The 20,208-nt window shown below is 39.2% G+C and overlaps 2 protein-coding genes across 2 annotated transcripts; both read right to left on the reverse strand.

Moving 5' to 3' along the window:
• Window positions 1–7,126: 7,126 nt before the first annotated feature.
• Window positions 7,127–8,167, reverse strand: LOC145943256 (uncharacterized). The gene has a single exon (XM_083050724.1). The coding sequence runs from the start codon at window positions 8,165–8,167 to the stop codon at window positions 7,127–7,129; it is 1,041 nt and encodes a 346-aa protein (XP_082906850.1).
• A 334-nt stretch (window positions 8,168–8,501) lies between these two features.
• Window positions 8,502–9,404, reverse strand: LOC145943257 (uncharacterized). Its single transcript, XM_083050725.1, has one exon. The coding sequence runs from the start codon at window positions 9,402–9,404 to the stop codon at window positions 8,502–8,504; it is 903 nt and encodes a 300-aa protein (XP_082906851.1).
• Between the last annotated feature and the right edge of the window lie 10,804 nt (window positions 9,405–20,208).

A 20,208-nucleotide genomic window follows, 5' to 3' on the forward strand; every position in this document is an offset into this window, starting at 1 on the left:
GACGGTCGTCCAATACAATATCATGGATTTTATTGATTGTTTCTTCAGTTGTGATCTCATTCGGACGTCCCGGGCGCTCAGCATCATTCGTGCTTGTACGACCACAACGAAATTCAGTGAACCACTTGTGAACCATTCCATGCGACGGAGCAGAGTCCCCATAATACTTTTTTAGCTTTTCTTCAGTTTCCTTAATGGTTTTTCCACGCAAAAAGTAATGTTTTATTAGCACACGAAATTCACTTTTTTCCATTTTAGCAAAAAACACAAACTTATCCGCTTTAGAACGCTGTCAAAAAATTTCTATTTGACAGATCTACTTGAAACTTGGTGTGTATACTTAAATAAGATGGTAAATATCAAAAATAAAATTAGATTGCGATTTGAGTGCCATCTCTTGTAAAAGTCACTGACTTATCGAACAGCCCTCGTATATGACGATGTCGTCTAAGTAGACTAGGCATTTGAGTCCTTGCATTCCGGTGAGTACGGAGTTCATCAATCGCTGGAAAGTTGCTGGCGCATTCTTCAACCCGAACGGCATTCGATTGAATTCGTAATGTCCGTAGGGCGTTGAAAATGCTGTTTTGTTTTTATCTCGCTTGGAGATCGGGATTTGATGATATCCCGACGCCAAATCCAGCGTTGTGAAATATTTGGCGTTTCCTAACTGGTCCAGTATGTCAGTAATATTGGGCAGTGGTCGCCTATGGTTAAGTCATTTAATCTTCGGAAGTCTATCACTACTCGAAGCTTAAGTTTTCCGGATGCATCGGCCTTCTTGGGTACCACTAATAAGAGTGCGTTCCATTGGCTCGCACTTGTTTTTATTATCTCTGTTTTTATCATTTCATTTATTTGCCGATTTACTTCAATTTTATGTTTTTCGGGCAAGCGATATGGCCTTACGTTTACCGGTGAGGTGTCAGCGCGCGTATTTATTTCGTGTTCTACAGTGGCGGTGCACGTCAGCGGTTCTCCTTCTAAGTGAAACGTGTCGTAATATTCCTCGCAGATCCTTAGGAGTGCCTGTCGTTCTTCCGTATTTAAATGATCGGTTCGTAATAATTGTCAAATGCGCTCTTTTCATGGTGCGAAAAATTTTGTTTGTTTGTTATCTTTTATCGAATGTATCCCGGCTGCGGTGTCTTGTTCTATTTTTTCGATTGAGACCGTCGGCGTTTGTATCTCGACTTCCTTGTCCGTCGTGTTCATTATGCCGACGGGGCACGTGAAGTCCATTGGCTCTACTAGTCCGTTGCCGATATATATGCCAGGTGCGGTTTCTTCCGCTTGGACTATTCCTATGCGATTTGTATGGGTCGCGGCTCTAATAATAGTCTCGCAGCGCGGTTTCAATGTTATCCTGTCGGGGGGTTGCAGAAATTTTAGTGCGACCTTCCCTATTTGGAGCCGTGCCCTCTTGAAATCGCAAATGGCTGAGTGTTTGTGTAGGAAGTCAAATCCTATGATGCCGTCGTTTTCGATAGGCATGTCATCTCTTACTACGTAGAAGGAGTGTTTGATATTGTGACCGTCTATTTTAATTGTGGCGTGCGTCTTTCCTATTGTGTGTATCTTGTATCCGGTTACTCCGGTGAGTGCGATTTTGTCATCGTAAATTAGTGTGTCTTCGTCCAATTCCTTTAATTTTATTAATGAAATAGTCGATCCCGAATCGCACATCATATTTATTTTTCCGCCTTTTGCTTCACGTAAGGGTAGAGTTACTATCGGCAATTTCGGCTTATTTTGTGTGTGTGATGTATTTTTTATGTGTGCGACGTGGTAGTCCAATGCTTTTAACGGCGCTCTCTTTCTATCTTTACTCTCTTCTTCGCCACTACTGTTGGCGGAGTCGGTGCTCCGTTTTCGCTGACGGTGCGAATCGTATCGTTCACGTGTGTTCTCGGCGCGTGGTTTTCGGTCGTCTTCCCGATTTTTGTCCTCGCGGCGCGTGGTCTTTCGGTCGTCCGTTCAATTTCCAGCATTCGTTGCGGCTGTGTCCGGATTTTTTGCAATGGTTGCAATATTTATTTATCGTGTTGATTCGCGAAAATTTTTCGGGCTTCGGGAGCGCGTGTCTATTGCTACTGCGGCAGTCGCGTCCGTAATGACCGTTTTTTCCACATTTATAACATTGCGTGCTCGAGATTCGAGGTTGTCGCGAGTAACTCGACTCGGTTTTTAGTTTGTCTTGAAACCTGTTGGGCTTGATAAGTTTTTCTTCCGCAAATGCGCCGGTTATTGCCTCCTGCAGTGAAGTATATCGCTGCGCTCGAATGAGCATCTGGAGGTCGTCGCGTAACCCGATTTGAAAATTAATTAGCGCTTGCTCTTTAATTGTTTGTTGAATCGCGCGTTTAAACGTGGGGGAGTGGTCCTTTCCCTCAACCATTGAGTCGTACAATTTCATCGCTAATAAGTCGACGCGTTGACCGAACGCGTGTACTGTTTCGCTCGTTTCTTGTTTTAGCGAATTGAATTCGATTTGCAGATGCGTTGTACTCTGTTTCGTTTGATAGCAGTCTTCTAATTGTTGCTTGAGTTCCTCGTATGTTTGGACATTGCGCGTTTCAAAATCTTGCATGGATTTCCCATCTAACTTTGTATATAATATCGCTTGGATTAAGGATTCTCCGTCCGCGGGATTTGTTTTGCTTGGAATATGTGCAAGCGTTTAAAAATTTCTGAAGTTTAGCTCGTGAAGTTCCGTCGAATTCTGGGATCATTGTCCGTGCTTCTTTTAGCGTTAAATAGTGTGAGGTGATGCTACGCCGGCTCCTGACATCATTTTTGGTTCTTCCGTACGTAAGCGCGTTGTGATCGTCGTTATACGTTTCGCGGTGATCCGGGTGTCGGGTGTTCTCGGGTCTGTATCCGATTCGCGTTCGTCTCACTTCTGTATTCGCGGGGCGATCGTGCATTTGTACGCGTATAGTTTCTATTTCGTCCCTCATTTCCCGAAATCCTTGTACAAGTTCGATGAGTAACTCGTTGTTTGGGTCGGACATCGCGTGTCCGGCGTCTGCGTAACACGCGGCGGCGTTATTGTGTATTTGGGCGCGTAAGTGTTCGATTTCCCTGTCGACATTTTCAGGGGGGGGGGGGGCAGTTTGTGTCGTCGGGTTTCGTCTCATCTCGTCTCCACTGTTCGCACCAAGGATGCTACCATCGACCGATACGGGGGAATAATTTCTCCTAACCGAAATTCGGTCGCTGAACGCGCGATTCGCGGTTCGTCTTTTGTCGCTATTATTATGCATGTTTTCCGCGATCGGTTCGGGTGTGCTATCACCCGGGTAAACTCTATCTAAATTTGCGCGTACGTTATCGCGAATATCGCGGGCCGCTTCTTCTGTCACCTGTACGGGCGTTACGGAGCCGAATCTCAACGCGAGTGCCGCTCAAAAATCTTTTCTTAAATGTAACGCGTTTCTTTGGTTGCTCCGACATTAGGCAGGTGCGCTCTTATTAGGTGTACAACTTTGCTTCCGCCGTTTTTTTTCCGAAATTCGAGGCTTTATTGTAAAAAACTGGTTATACATTTATGATTCAAAGTATTGTCCATCGCTGGCCACTACTTTCTCCCATCTTTCGGGCAGCGTACGAATCCCGCGTTGAAAAAACTGGTCATCTTTTGAAGCGATCCACGAATCGATCCAATTTCTTACTTCTTCATAAGACCGGAAGTGCTGGTCAACCAGGCCGTGTGCCATTGATCGAAACAAGTGATAGTCAGAGGGAGCAACGTCTGGAGAATACGGCGGGTGGGGTAGGACTTCCCATTTCAACGTTTCCAAGTATGTCTTGACCACTTTCGCAACATGGGGTCGAGCATTGTCATGCTGCAAAATCACTTTATTGTTTCTCTCGTTGTATTGCGGCCGTTTGTCTTTTAATGCTCGGCTCAAACGCATTAATTGCGTTCGATAACGATCGCCTGTGATTGTTTCAGTCGGTTTTAACAGCTCATAATACACTACGCCAAGCTGGTCCCACCAAATACAGAGCATGACCTTGGAGCCGTGAATATTCGGTTTGGCCGTCGACGTGGAAGCATGGCCGGGATATCCCCATGATTTTCTGCGCTTGGGGTTATCGTAATGAACCATTTTTCGTCCCCAGTCACAATGCGATGCAGAAATCCCTTCCGTCTTTGCCTTTCAAGCAACTGTTCACAAGCAAACAAACGCCGTTCAACATCTCTCGGTTTCAACTCGTACGGCACCCAATTTCCTTGCTTCTGAATCATTCCCATGTCTTTGAGGCGTTTTGAAATTGCTTGTTGAGTCACTCCCAATGATCGTGCCAATTCTTCTTGACTTTGACTCGAGTCATCATTAAGTAATGCCTCCAATTCTGCATCTTCGAAAACCTTCTCTCTTCCACCGCTATGCCGGTCTTCGACGTGAAAATCATCGTTCTTGAAGCGTTGAAACCACTCACGACACGTTCTTTCACTAATAGCGGCCTCACCATAAGTATTTGAGAGCATTCGATGAGCCTCAGCCTCAGATTTCTTCATATTGAAGCAGAAAATTAAAACCTCCCGCAAATGACGAGAATTTGGCTCGTAAACTGACATTTTCAATCGAGAATAACTTTATGATGCAGACACAAATCGACTAATGTTTCTATGGGGTTATGTTGACAGATGCCCAAGTTTATTGCATGACATCTATGATCTATTTATTTCGACCACTACTTACCGCTAAAGCCATCTATAGGAAAACGGCGGAAGCAAAGTTGTATTTCTAGTCGCCACCAAATAGGTTGGTTTCCCTTTCAGTTTTACAAAATTTCTTTTTCGCACTTACAGTAGGAGTATCGCTCGCATGTTTTCTTGCTTGGCTGCTGAAGTTGCGGTCCTTGGCTCGACGGTTGATCCGGCGTTTTCTAGACGCTCGGGCCCGTCGGTCGTTGCTCGGCAGTGGTGCGTTGTCCGCGGAGTTGTCCGAGGTCATTCCTCGGCGGCTCCAATTTCCGCGGCGATGCTCGTCAGGGTGTGAATGTAGTTCGGTATGAATATACCCGGTGCCTTGCGTTTATTTTTCTTCTGGCTTCTGGTGTGCCTATTTCCTTGCACTTTTGTGTTGATGCAGGTTTTCCACAGGATGGTCCTCCGGCAATCCCACCGCTGCCACCAATTTTATGTTGTGCCTCTGGTGGGGAGACACAGGGTAGTTGGGATCGTAGCTGGATTAGAACTGAGGAGTTCGGGACTCGTCCAGTGAAATAATAACTTTTACTTTTCACAACACTTTAATATAAATTCACCAGAGATATATCGTGACGACACGTACAATTTGGATTTCAGACTGGCCCTCGAGTATTATCGATGGGTCTTTTTTATAATTAATTAATGGGGTCGTCACGAGTGGTCAAAGCCCAGATGCAAGCGAAGGAGGTTAAAGGAATGCTTTGCTTGCATTTTGGCAATATCGCGTCAGCGCGTAGTTGCAATAGCCTCGTTTTCGCGGTTCTTTCTGCAACTCCTTATTGCGTGTGACGCTGCGTCGGCGTTTCGCGCGGGCCTATGTCCTACTTATAATTGTGTAATAACCTACTTAAAGTATAATATAATCTGACTGTGTATAGCCTATAATTTGGGGCTATAACACGGCGCTTACGGTTCTTTTTATGTGTGTGTTTGAAGCCTATTTTTGAGATCAGGTCAGATCTTTGATGTCTGACAACAAATAAAGTGAAGTTCTGGCCATCAAGCATAGACTTTTTAGAAATTAGCAAAGGCCTATTGAAGAATTGTGAATTAAACTACTGAAGAAGAAGGTTCTTTATGTGACATGTACATGCCACGTGCCATAACCTTATCATTTATCTATCCACGGACTGAATTAACCTATCGAATCTACTACGCTAAATTTATTAATTTTAAAGGTATCGTCATTGGAATATTATTATATAAGTTTGTTATATATGTATAGATATATAGATTATTTTATGAGAAAACATTTATTTTGTTAATTACTTTCAAAGTGAAAGTTAATATACTCAACTATGTAAAAAAAAGTTGTATTTTTCACAATATATCTTAAAATATATTATTTTTATTTTGTGAAATTTTTCATTTTATTATGTCAATTTTGTATAATTTCAGATAAACTACTAATACTACATTTATTACAGCGAAAGCTTTTAATATTCATATCAATTTTAGTATATTGGTATAAAATTGGCTTACTGAGCTGTTCGCGTTCGTGTTGTTTGATATGCACGTGCGAATTAGAATTGCCGATATCGCTCAGAGAGAGCGAGAGGTGTCGAAGGCAGGAAAGAATACAATGTCGGTGAGCTCGTGAGACTAAGAGAGAGAGAAGGATAGAGTATGTTGTGGTGTGAAGCGTCAGCTGATTGAACGCGAGGAACCGACGGTCGATGGATTAACTGAGAGAGATCTTGAGGTATCGGAGTAGAGAAATGAAATATCAATTGCGAGGCTGTGTTGCACTTTGGATAAAATATGTTTATTTTATCGAGTCCGACAAGCAAATAATTTGCTGCGATCATTAATCGCGATAGATCAGTTTAATCGACACTTTATTTCAACGCGACAGCGCGTATTATAATCAGATGATGAATTTATTTCGATCCACAGATTTTAGAGATATTCGTGATTCGATTGATACTTGTATCAAAATAGATAGAGATCCGCGCTAGTCGAGTCTGACCTTTTATAATATTTTCCACGAAGATCTCGAACCTTCGGCGAAGCGGGAAGGGGATGACTCGAGTTTGCGCGAATCTCCTGATTTTGAGTAAATCGTAACAGTAATGCTTTATCCGGCGAAAACAAGAGAAGAATCAACATGTCCCGAAACAATGATGTTATGATCTCGCGTGTTTCGGTTTTATGTTATAATAACAGAATAAAGTAATGTCGAATACTTAAAGATAATTCTTAAAGATAATACAAAATTTCAATTTTAACCAGCTTGAACATACCGCCCGCCTCGAAAGAATCATTTCGAAACAATTTAACGATGGTGAACCAGGCATTACTTTATAAAAAACCAACAAACATAAACCAAAAAATGAATTTACCCAGTCGAGGCGTTGGATATATCTAGAGTTCGTCGTACACTAGTTGGCAGTGAAAGATTAATCAAGTCGCATTTTCACGATTTTTTAGTGCGATCGGCAACAAACAAATTTTCGTTAACGGACGTTTATATTCGGAGGTAGCAGTTTTGATTGTTACGACGCGGACTAAATTGTCAGAGCCCGGATGGCACTGAATGATGCGGCCTAATTCCCACTTGCACGGTGGTAACAACGGATTTCGAATTACCACGAGTTGTCCTGCTTGAACATTTTGAGCGATTTTCTTCCACTTTACTCGTTGTTGCAGGGTGTTTATATAGTCGCTTTGCCATAACTTCCAGAACCTTTCGATTAATTGACGGACTAATTGCCAGCGCGTTAGGCGATTTTCGTTTACATTCAGAATTGAAGGTTCTGGACTCGTAGTAAGAGCGGTGCCAATTAAAAAATGACCGGATGTCAGAGGGTCGTATTCGTCCGGAGTATCCGAGAGAGGGGCGAGAGGTCGCGAATTCAAGCAAGCTTCGATTTGGCACAAAAGAGTTGAAAACTCTTCGAACGTCAGGGTGTGCGAACCGACCATCCGCCGAAGGTGGTGCTTTACGCTGCGCACTTCTGCCTCCCATAAACCGCCGAAATGCAGGGCAGCCGGAGGAATGAAATGCCACGAGACTTTGTCGCATGCGGTTTTGTTGAGGAAATTTGGATCTCTAATCGCGGCGCGAAATGCAGTTTTTAATTCACGATCAGCTCCGACGAACGTAGTGCCGTCGGAGTATATTGACTCGGGTAGTCCTCTTCGCGCGCAGAATCGAGAATATGCACCAAGAAATGCAGAAGTAGAATATCCGTCTACAATTTCGAGATGAATAGCTCGGGTGGCCATACATATAAACACGACGATATAAGCCTTTCTGGACGTTATGCCGCAACCAGACATGGATCGAATGAGAACGGGGCCGGCGTAATCGATTCCGCAGTGTAAAAACGCCCGCGTCGGAGGGGTGACTCGCACTTTTGGCAAACTTCCCATAAATTGAGTAGGCGCAGCGGCCTTTTCGCGAACGCAAACGACGCATTGGTGAATTACAGATTTTACCATCGTTCGCGCGCGAAGAATCCAGAATTCTCTTCGTAAGGTTGCCATTGTCAGCTGCGGGCCGGCGTGGAGAGATCGCAGATGAGCGTGTTGAATGATTAGCTTTACTAATGGGTATGCCGCTAAAATGATCGGATGCTTAACCGGACAGAGCAGCGGCGCGTTTGATAACCGCCCGCCAACGCGAATTAATTGATCCTCGCCGAGGAATGGATTTAAGGATAACAAGGCGCCTTTTGACGGAGTCGGGTTTTTTTTAAGAAGCGCGTCTTTTTCAAGAGGAAATGTTTCCTCTTGTATTCGTTGAAGCCAAAAATCTCGAGCCGTCCTGTACTCATCAGCTGACAAAGCAAAGGCGGATTCGGCTGGTGTCTCGCGCCGTTTGATGCGATTGCGGAGAAGGGATGCGTATCTTATAACGTAAGCCGTGACTTATGAGTTTAGGCCACGACGAATATCGCGTAGCGAGATCCCACGGTTCTTTAGGTGTTGTAAGATGAATAGCTGCGCGAGCGTTTTGTTCGAGACTCGTATCGATCTTCAAAGTATCGGATAGCGAGGGCCATTCAGAAGCCGGAAGAAGCAGCCATGGTGGTCCTTGCCACCAAAGGTCATATGACGCGAGCCGCTCTCCGGAAATGCCTCGCGAGGCGCAATCGGCGGGATCTTCGGCCGTAGAGACATGTCGCCATTGGGCAAATGGAATTCGAGATTGAATTTCAGACACGCGATTCGCGACAAATGTTTTCCACTTCGTTGGATATTGGCTCACCCATGCGAGAACGACAGTCGAATCTGTCCAACAGGTACACGGTACGGTTGTCATATGAAGTGATGTACGCACGAATTCCATTAGTCTTGCGAGTAAAACGGCAGCAGCAAGCTCTAGTCGCAGAACACTCAATGTCTTAACTGGCGCGACCTTGGATTTGCTAACTAATAACATCGACGTGACGGGTCCCGCTAAAGGCGTGATTCTTATATAAATCGCTGCCGCGTAGGCCGCGGTTGACGCGTCGGAAAATCCATGAAGTTCGCAATGCGCGGTGTCCGCGCCGCGTTGTATCCAGCGATTGAGCAAATTATTGAGCTCGGTTAATGATCCCTGAATTTCTGTCCACTTTTCGACTAATGGAAGCGGAAGCGGATCGTCCCATTCTAATTTGAGATGCCACAGTTGTTGCAAGAAAATTTTGGCAACGACAGTGACGGGGGTGCTCCAACCCAGCGGATCGAACATTTTCGCAACGGTAGACAAGATCGATCGCTTCGTTTTTGGAATATCGGTGGGAAACGATACGAGAAACTGAAAGACGTCCAATGATGGTCTCCAACTAATACCGAGAATCTTGCTCGTCTGTTTGCAACGATTTACTACATGCTAGCCCGTGATTTTCGATGTCGATATCGTTTAAAAGTTTTGGGGTATTGCTCGATCACTTTCTTAAATTGAATTGACCTTGTTGTAACAAAGTGCATAATTGATTTCGAATTTGACGCAGAAGGGGAACGTCGTCAGCACCGAATAGAACATCGTCGACGTAAATATGGTCTTGTAAAACTACAGCGGCCAGGGGAAACAAGTCTCCCTCATCTTGGATTAGCTGTCTTAAAACGCGCAAAGCTAAAAACGGAGCCGAAGCCGTGCCATATGTCACGGTTAAAAGTTGATACGCTTGTGCAACTTCCGTATCACGCGCACTCCACAAAATTCTCTGATAATCGATATCGCGGGGATCGACAAGTATTTGTCGATACATTTTTGCGATGTCGGCCGAATAGACGTACCGAAATTGACGCCACCGTAGGATTACCGCAGCTAGATCCGTTTGTAATTTTGGACCGATAAGTAAGTGGTCGTTCAGCGTCGTTGCGTTAGAAGTGCGACTCGAAGCGTTAAACACGACTCTTAACTGCGTAGTAAGGCTGCTGTCTCGAATCACCGGATGATGAGGCAGATAGACGCATTGTGTGGAGGATAGCGCGGCGTTATCGACTTTCTACATGTGTCCGAGTCTTTCGAAGTCGTTAAAAAACTCTGTGTAGTCAAGCTTTAATTCGGGTTTCGCGTTGAATCGACGATGTAAATTTTTTAGCAATTTCTCGGCAGTAGAGTAAGATTCACCGATTTCAATGGGCGGGCCGCGCTTAAACGGAAGGCGAACGACGTAACGTCCGTCAGAGCAGCGTGAATGTGTCGTGCGAAAGTGCTCTTCGCATTGCTGCTCCTCCGGACTTAATAAAGTTTGTCGAGGGATCTCCTCGATCTCCCAGAATTTTCGTAATTCTAGCTCGAGAGACGAGTTCGAACAATGTTGAACTGTGACGGTTTTACGCGATGCAGAAGGGGTCGAGGTAGGGCCCGAGAGAATCCACCCGAAAATTTTCTTTTGCGCGATTGGTTGTCCATTTTTTCCTTTTCTTACGCCGTCGAGAATTAGCTCGCCATAAAGGTCCGCGCCGATTATTAGATCAATGGGGTCATCGTTTAGAGGTTCGGGATCTGCGAGCGCGAGATCGCTTAAATGACTCCAGTTGATCTGAGAGGCTACTGGCGGCGGAGAATATTTGGTGAGTGACTTTAAAATCGAGGCTCTGGTAGTTAAAACCGGGTGAGGTTGATTATACGGCGAAATTCGAATATTAGCGGCGTAACGACAAGTGCCGGCATCGACGCATCCGACAGCGGCAATCGAGATAGGCGTGCGGACGCGGCGCAATTTTAAAGTTTGACTTAACTTTTCTGAGATAAACGTGATCTCTGACCCTTGATCCAGGAGCGCTCTCCCGATTGCGGCGCGCCCATTTTGTGAGCTTACGGTAATGCGGGCCGTCGCGAGTAAAATCGGAGGTCGAGACGTGACGTTCGAAGTCGAAAATAATGCTGTTACAGAATTTGTTTCCGTCGTTTCCGCGTGTGTTGTAATCGGTGTGGAAACGGCGGCGACACTTGGAGACAAAGCCGAATCAAGATGCAGCATCGAGTGATGTCGTTTTTGACATGTCCGACAAGAATATTTACTGGGGCACGAGTTTACTGCGTGCTTTAAACTTAAACAATTTAGGCAGCGTTTAGCTGTCTTCACAATCTCTAGCCGTTGATTCGGTTTTTTCTTTATAAATTGTGGATATTTATTAAGGTAGTGAGATGCTTTACATAATGAACACGATACAGTAGCTGAAGTTGAAGCGCTAGCGCTGGTGACCTTTTGTGTGCGTGTTTGTTTGTTTGCATTAGGAAGCGCGAACTCTTCGAGAGCGCGAGCGCGCGACGCGATAAATCGATCGAGATCGTCATAAGTTGATATCGTCGTATCGTCGCCTCCTTTCAATTTCCACGCTTCCGTGTCGAGTTATCTCATTTTTGCGATACGCTGTAAACGAGGATGTCGCTAAGTATTTCTTCCGCGGTTCTTTTTAAATTTTTGAGCGAGGCAATCGCGCGATTCGCTTTATCTCGAAGCTCATTTAACTCAAACGCAGAGTCGCGCGAAACGCTCGGTAGATTGTACAATGCAGAAACATGCACTTCGATTAATCGACGCTGGTTTTCATATCGCGATGTTATTGTTTTCCACGCAATGTCGAAGTTATCAGCGGTAACGGGAATATTCTGAATCGATTCCAACGCGCGACCTGCAAGGCTTGACGATAAAAAATGCATCCGAGCAAACGCTGACAAGTCTTTATTTTCGATAATAAGAGATTTGAAGCGGTCGCGGAAACTTTCCTCACTCGTCGTACTTGCCGGCAAACGGCGGGATGCTGATGGGCGGTAGATGCGACAGGGAGAATGTTGCAGATGAGCCGATCTGACGATGCAGGTGATCGGGAGATGCAGGTTGCCTGACGACCGGCTCTATGTCCTCGAGGCACTCCGCCATGTAATCCAGTGTATCGTTGTAGATGTCTTCGTGAGTCTCGAAACGCTGCTTAGCGAAATAGTCTAACGCGTCTCGTTTTTCTTCCGGAACGTATTGCAGAAGAGATGCATGGGTCTGAAGGCACTGCCCCCATGTCGCCTTTAATACGGACACACGCGAACGAATCTTCGCGCCGGTGTAATTGTTTTTCCCCATTTTTTTAAAATTTTCTAAAGCTCGAGAGATGGAGTATAAGAATGTTTGTTGCTTCCCTAATAGCTCAATCATTTTGAACAATGAGTCAAGTCACACAACACTGCGTTTAGAGCTCCGCACAGATGCACCTCAATCCGGCTCGAAGGATCAAATTATGTTCGCGTTCGTGTTGTTTGATATGCACGTGCGAATTAGAATTGCCGATATCGCTCAGAGAGAGCGAGAGGTGTCGAAGGCGGGAAAGAATACAATGTCGGTGAGCTCGTGAGACTAAGAGAGAGAGAGAGAGAAGGATAGAGTATGTTGTGGTGTGAAGCGTCAGCTGATTGAACGCGAGGAACCGACGGTCGATGGATTAACTGAGAGAGATCTTGAGGTATCGGAGTAGAGAAATGAAATATTAATTGCGAGGCTGTGTTGCACTTTGGATAAAATACGTTTATTTTATCGAATCCGACAAGCAAATAATTTGCTGCGATCATTAATCGCGATAGATCAGTTTAATCAACACTTTATTTCAACGCGACAGCGCGTATTATAATCAGATGATGAATTTATTTCGATCCACAGATTTTAGAGATATTCGTGATTCGATTGATACTTGTATCAAAATAGATAGAGATCCGCGCTAGTCGAGTCTGACCTTTTATAATATTTTCCACGAAGATCTCGAACCTTCGGCGAAGCGGGAAGGGGATGACTCGAGTTTGCGCGAATCTCCTGATTTTGAGTAAATCGGTGTAACGGTAATGCTTTATCCGGCGAAAACAAAACAAGAGAAGAATCAACATGTCCCGAAACAATGATGTTATGATCTCGCGTGTTTCGGTTTTATGTTATAATAACAGAATAAAGTAATGTCGAATACTTAAAGATAATTCTTAAAGATAATACAAAATTTCAATTTTAACCAGCTTGAACACTGAGCAAATTTTATACTAATATACTAGTTGATATGCATATTAAATAATCAGTGTAAATTAAGCCGATATTATTATTAAAAATATTCTGCCACATAAATCCCGAATAACTACCATAATCAGCCTTAATATATTTATATAATACCTATACTTGCGATATACATTTCAAGATTTTACTGTAAGCGGCAATAATCGGAGATCTCAGGAATAACGTAGAAATATATTTCACTGAAATTTGTGATATCTCTACGTTTTTTTAAGTGCGGACATTAGTATATCCTATTAATATCCCTCACATATCTAAGATTTCTATTGAATATCTTTAGGATATTGCAATATCCCGGCAGGATATCTTGACAAGATTCTACATATTTCCATTTGCTGTGTGGGATTCCTCCGGCTGCTACCGCAAAAGAGCAGATCACACGTTCTTTGGAAAGAAAAAAGCGAGATGCAAAACCTTTTTCAAAAAAAAAATAACAAAGAGTCCATGAGAGTGGCGAATGGTAGATTCATTAATTAATTAAAAGCCAAAAAAACTCACCCCATCCATCTCGATAAAAGAGTAACAGTCAATGACCGTGGGCAAGACACAACTATCAAATATAAATGCTAAGATTCGGTGTCGCTTGACATTGTGAGTGTAAACAATACAAGAAACACTGTATTCGTATGTAAGATCGATGTGGGGAAATATGCTAAAAATCGCGGAAATTAAATCTGTGGTAATCTCTCCACCGTTGTTAAAAAAGTGCCATGTAAACCTCCAGTATCGCTCTGCATGTTTAACCTATTTTTTTGTCTTTTAATAAAAATCATTTCGGATATTAAACGCTTTCCAAATATATGTTCTTCATCCAAAATTTCCCTCTTATCCCATGCAAAATCATGATTTGTTAATCTATGTTCTATGATTACCGAACGTTGTGTTGTATTCCTGTTTATATGTTTATGGTGTTCAGAAATGCGTGTTTTTAGAAGTCTGCTGGTCTGTCCTACGTATGAGGCGTCACTATTTTCATATGAAATTTTATGAACGACGTTGTTACGCATGTCATTAGGTCATGTTACGCATGTCAATCGTGGAGATTGTTAATTAACTTTTTTATAGGATCTCTTTTAATAATTGTGTATGTATTGTTGTCGTTGAGGAGAGCAATTATAAAGGACCACATTATATTAAAATATGTCCTATCACAAGTCAGGACATTTCAGAATTGAAGAAGCAAAAATAAACAACAAAAAAAGAAAAAGGCACACAACTGATTTCAACAATATAAATTTAGATGAGTCTGAAAAAGAAAATACAAATAAAATACGAATAAAAAATAAAATTATAAAACCAAAACAAAATGTACCCATCTTAAAAAATGGCAACCCTCAAAAAATAAAATTAGAAGATAAATCAGTAAAAGTAATTAGTACATAGATATTACACACAGGTATTACATCGGCAACATATAAAATGCGAGCTGAAATTTTATCCAATATATTTATCCCAACTGTTCAAGGCAAAACAAATAAAATTATTTGTTATTGTAGCGTTGGCTACATTACGAGTAAAACAATGATCAATTTGCATTGCCAAACGCAGTATATATGTTAAATAGGTTAAATTATATGTATATATTAAACATTTTCTAAATTGAGTTATTTCATTTCAATAAATAGCAGACGATATGCATAATGAATTGCAATAAAATAAGACGATTAGAATATTCATCAAGAAAATAATTTGATGCAGATTAAATTTAAGAAACTATTTTCTATATCTATTATTATTACTCTCCCTTTTTCGCGAGTTACAAAATAACTTAATCTGTTCTTTATCGGTAAACGCTTATAAATAACATGATATCCTCTAAATATGTTTGACTAAAGATATTTTATGGAGATTAAATTTTAACATTAAATAAAAACACAATATAACATGTTTATAGAATAACTTTCACTTTGAAGAGAATAAAAATTTTGAATCAATGCGTCGAAAATAATGTGTCAAACCAAATGTGTCGAAAATAAAAGTGTAACTAATAATCCTCTCGAAAAGCCTTGAACATCAAGACATCAGGTAGCAGTTTCATCGCCATATATACTTTCTTAGACTGTTTTCTTCTACGGAAAGACTGTTCGCCGCGAAGCCATCTCGCGGTACAATGGCGGTACTAACTGTATCAGCGTAAAGCACTCTCGAGAAACTCACTTTAAATACTTGACAAATAATTGCCGTGCGTTCAGACAGATTTACTTAAATAGTAATCTTTTTCAACAATTTTTAAGAAAGACAATCTAAAATATTAGACAAATTAAAACACAAACAAATTAAAATATTAAACAAATTCTTTCCAAACCATATTGTCCCACGATTACCATGATTTTCAGGGTAAATTATAAGAGAAAATTCTGTCTGTGTAATTTTAAATAATGCCCAAATAACCTCGGATATGCTATGTATATGCATTTTTTCTTCATAATATGAAAAAATTATCTTGTATGTACTATGTATATACATCTCATATACATAATTTGGATATACATTAACGTACATGCCATGTATATACATATATGTACATAATTGTGGCAATACATTAAAGTACATGCCATGTATATACTATGTATATATATAATTTGGATATACGTTAACGTACATGCCATGTATATACATATATGTATATAATTGTGGCAATACATTAAAGTACATACCATGTATATACATTTGTGCACATAATTTGTATATACATTAAAGTACATGCCATGTATATACATATATGTACATAATTGTGGTAATACATTAAAGTACATACCATGTATATACATTCGTGCACATAATTTGGATATACATTAAAGTACATGCCATGTATATACATTATGTACATAATTGTGGTAATACATTAAAGTACATACCATGTATATACATACGTGCACATAATTTGGATATACATTAAAGTACATGCCATGTATATACATATATGTACATAATTGTGGCAATACATTAAAGTACATGCCATGTATATACATTCGTGCACATAATTTGGATATACATTAAAGTACATGCCATGTATATACATATATGTACATAATTGTGGCAATACATTAAAGTACATGCCATGTATATACTGTGTATATATATAATTTGGATATACGTTAACGTACATGCCATGTATATACATATATGTATATAATTGTGGCAATACATTAAAGTACATACCATGTATATACTGTGTATATACATCATTTGGATATACATTAACGTACATACCACGTATATACATATGTGCACATAATTGTGGCAATACATTAAAGTACATGCCATGTATATACATATAATGTACATAAGATGTATACAAAATGTACATATGATAAGTACATACATAAAATGTGCAGGATGCACAAATAATTCTCATTGTATTTGCCGTTTTAGAAGTTTATGCGATGGTTCTAAAATCGTCTTATGTAAAAGGTATCAATCATGTAATTTTTTTGTTAGAATGAAAACGTGAAAAGTGAAAATTTATCAGTGATTTCGCTTGCGTCATGAATCATAAGTTTTAATTTTTACCAATATAGTTTCATATGCTAAAGATCTATCAATCAGTTCTCTAACTTAATATCATATCATTCACTAAAAATAATTGTGATCTAGAACACTCAAGCGTATCTCACATATAGAGGTCCTGTGTTAGGTTCATTCTTTTCACTTTTTTATTTCTAAATGGGTTTTTCAATTTTTGAAATAAAAATATTGATTATAATTTATGTAGCAATGCGTTTTTCTACACAATAATATACATACTTTATTTGTGCTTTGTGAGTATATAGATCGAAAGTTGTAAAAAATACTAGTTACAGACCAGCGACGTTGAGATTGACAGACGTAGCAACAGAAGTAAAAGCAACTTTCAGGCGATCTTTTTTATCAATGATATCTGTATTTATTCGAAAAAGGTAAGTTGAACGATATATTCTTTTTTTACATTTTCATTGAATATTTCTATGTGACTAGAAAATCTATGATTTCTTTCTTTGAAAGAAAAAAATATATTTTCTCATAAATTTTATTTGTTTTTTTTGAAAGTTTTTTTAACTTTTGAGTTCTTTTTAACCTTTGCAGAAAAACAAATAAAATTTATCTTTTTAAAAAATATAGATTTTTTGAAAGAAACCATCGAACTCTTAATTGAGTTTCTTCGATACTTTTATTCCATAAACGAAAGATTGTTCGTGTTTTATTGGCTTTTTATTGCAATTTTGTTGTTAATTTATACAATAATTGTCTATAAAAGCAAAATTAAAAACAAAATTCTGTGAAAATATTTCAAAGTAATATTAGCGTCCAAAATCTATAAAATGGAAATAAAATAAATTTTTTTGTATGATAGCAGAAAAGATTTTAGATACTTTATGAAACATTTCTCCTTCTTGATCATATATTTCACACATGCAAAATGGCCTGTGTGATGCTTAATTAAGGTTATTACCCTGCTTCCAAAATAACCTTTTTGACCTGTACGGCCATAGTTGAGATAGAAAATATATCTTTCTCTGTCGATCTTCTTCGCGCGCGCTTGCACGCTATGGCCTCTTCATTAGTAAGCTCTGTTCGCTACGCTACGCTGGAACTCTGCAAGACCGTCAAGCGCATGCGCGCCAGACCAACGTGCGAGACCTGGGAACGGCATCACGTCTGTATCTTCGTGCATCAAATTCCATTGTGCATTGTGTTCCGATATTAATACGTTATTTCGACAAAATTTTGTGTTGTATCAAAGTATACAGTAATTTACCAGCTATTCTTTTCTAAAGTAAGTATTATATACATAGTATACACATAATTGCTTAATTTCATTAATTTATACAATTTGTAGTTATATTCTAACCTTGTTTCGACCATGGCTATGTACGAGCTTGAAATAAGAAAGAAGATAAAGTTTAAAAAAAAACTTAGAAATAAAATAAATCAATCTCTAGCTATAATCAATAATAATTCAAACTTATTTTATGATTCTTATGGCATTAATACCAATGATGATTGCAACATTGATAATAATGTTAACGATAATATAATGTACAAGAATTCATGTCACATTAATGATAATTGCACAAACATCAATTCAACAATGAGCAATGAGTTACTTCATAACGTGGATAATACTGAAAAATTATTACATGATGTTAGACAGGAAAGAATTGATATACCGCTATCTGAGAAACTAGCCAAATGGGCTATAAAGGAAAATATTACATTGTCAGCGTTGAGAAATCTACTTTCTATTATACGGGAAATACCTGGTTGTGATGATCTACCAAAAGATCCAAGAACACTTTTAAAAACACCTAGAAATGTAGCTGTAACATCTCTAGGTAATGGAACATATTATTATTTTGGTATTGAGAAAACTTTAAACTTATTTTGTAAAAATCACAAGATCAGCATATCAGCAAATAAAGAGTTTTTATTAGCTGTCAACATTGACGGTTTGCCTTTGAGCAAAAGTACTAATAGCTCGTTTTGGCCTATTTTATGTTCTATCAAATCAATAAAAGTTCTTATGAAACAAGTGTTTTTGGTCGCCTTATATCATGGCACAGAAAAGCCAAAATCTGTTGATGATTATTTTAGAGACTTTGTTAATGAATGTATTTATCTATCAGCTAACGGTATATCAATCAATTCTTGTAAATATAATTTTCGAGTTTTAATGTTAATTTGCGATTCACCCGCAAAATCATTTGCCTTATCTATTAAGCATCACACAGGCCATTTCTCATGTACGAAATGTGATCAAGAAGGAGAAATGTATCATAATGTATTATGCTTTATTGAGACTAGAAATTTTTCCAAAAGAACCGATACTTCTTTTAGAACTGCTGCTCAATCAGAGCATCATACTGGTAGAAGCTTGCTGTTAAATATACCAAACTTTAATATGATAGATAACGTACCAATTGACTATATGCATTGTCTTTTGTTAGGAGCTATGAAAAGACTTCTTTGTCACAAACGGTATGGGTGGATTCATGGTAAACCACCTTATAAATTACGAGCTCGTGATGTTAATAAAATTAGTGAAAACCTTTTAAAATTAAAACGATATATTCCTCATGAATTTTCTAGAAAGACGCGTTTTATAAATGAGTGTAAAAGATATAAGGCTACAGAATTTAGGTTTTTTTTATTATACGCTGGTCCTATAGTTTTGAAAGAGATATTATCATCCAAAATCTATAATCACTTCATTACATTAAGTCTTGCAAGTTCTTTAATGATAAGTGAATATTATTCAAAACTTGAAAACTATGTAATATATGCTCATAATTTGATGGAACATTTTATTTGTCAATCCATAAAAATTAATGGTCCAGATTTTGTATCGCATAACATACATAATCTTTTACATTTAAGTGATTGTGTAAAACTGTATGGTGCACTTGACAACTTCAGCGCATTTCCTTTCGAGAATTATATGCAGCAATTAAAAAAAAAGATTCACAAATCTGCTCAACCTCTGCAACAAATTATTCATCGTACAACTGAAGAATATAATATTACTCAATGTACAAATATCACAGAAAATGATTCTTCTGCGAAACTATTAATGGAACATTTTGACGGACCACTGATAAATAATTGTACATCTCCGCAATACAGAAAAGCACAGATAGATAATTATTGTTTAAATATTTTAAAAATAGCCGATAGATTCGTAGAGTTAAAAACCAACGTTATTATCGAAATTAAAAACTTTGCTTCGTATAAAAATTCTGTATGCTTAATAGGTTATCGATATAGCAAGCAAGAACATTTTTATTCTAAACCATATTCATCATCTTTGCTTAATATTCAATATATAAAAAAAGATAAAAACATACTTGAAATGTGGAATATCGAATTTATAAAAAGAAAATTAGTAGTACTACCATACAAAAAAAAATTAATCTCATTTCCTTTATTACATGCATAATTTTATAATTTTATAATTTATTATTTTTAACCATAAATATAAGTACTTTTGCTATTATTATTGATATTAATAATTAAAATTTA

This window comes from Prenolepis imparis, unplaced genomic scaffold, assembly GCF_030444845.1.
Source record: "Prenolepis imparis isolate NDT839.2.m4 unplaced genomic scaffold, iyPreImpa1.0 SCAF_11, whole genome shotgun sequence".
NCBI classification, from domain to species: domain Eukaryota; kingdom Metazoa; phylum Arthropoda; class Insecta; order Hymenoptera; family Formicidae; genus Prenolepis; species Prenolepis imparis.

What these genes read in the sequence shown, in the direction of transcription:
- LOC145943256 (XM_083050724.1), bottom strand. Translation starts at nt 8,167, where the DNA reads ATGGTAAAATCTGTAATTCACCAATGCGTCGTTTGCGTTCGCGAAAAG.
- LOC145943257 (XM_083050725.1), bottom strand. Translation starts at nt 9,404, where the DNA reads ATGTTCGATCCGCTGGGTTGGAGCACCCCCGTCACTGTCGTTGCCAAA.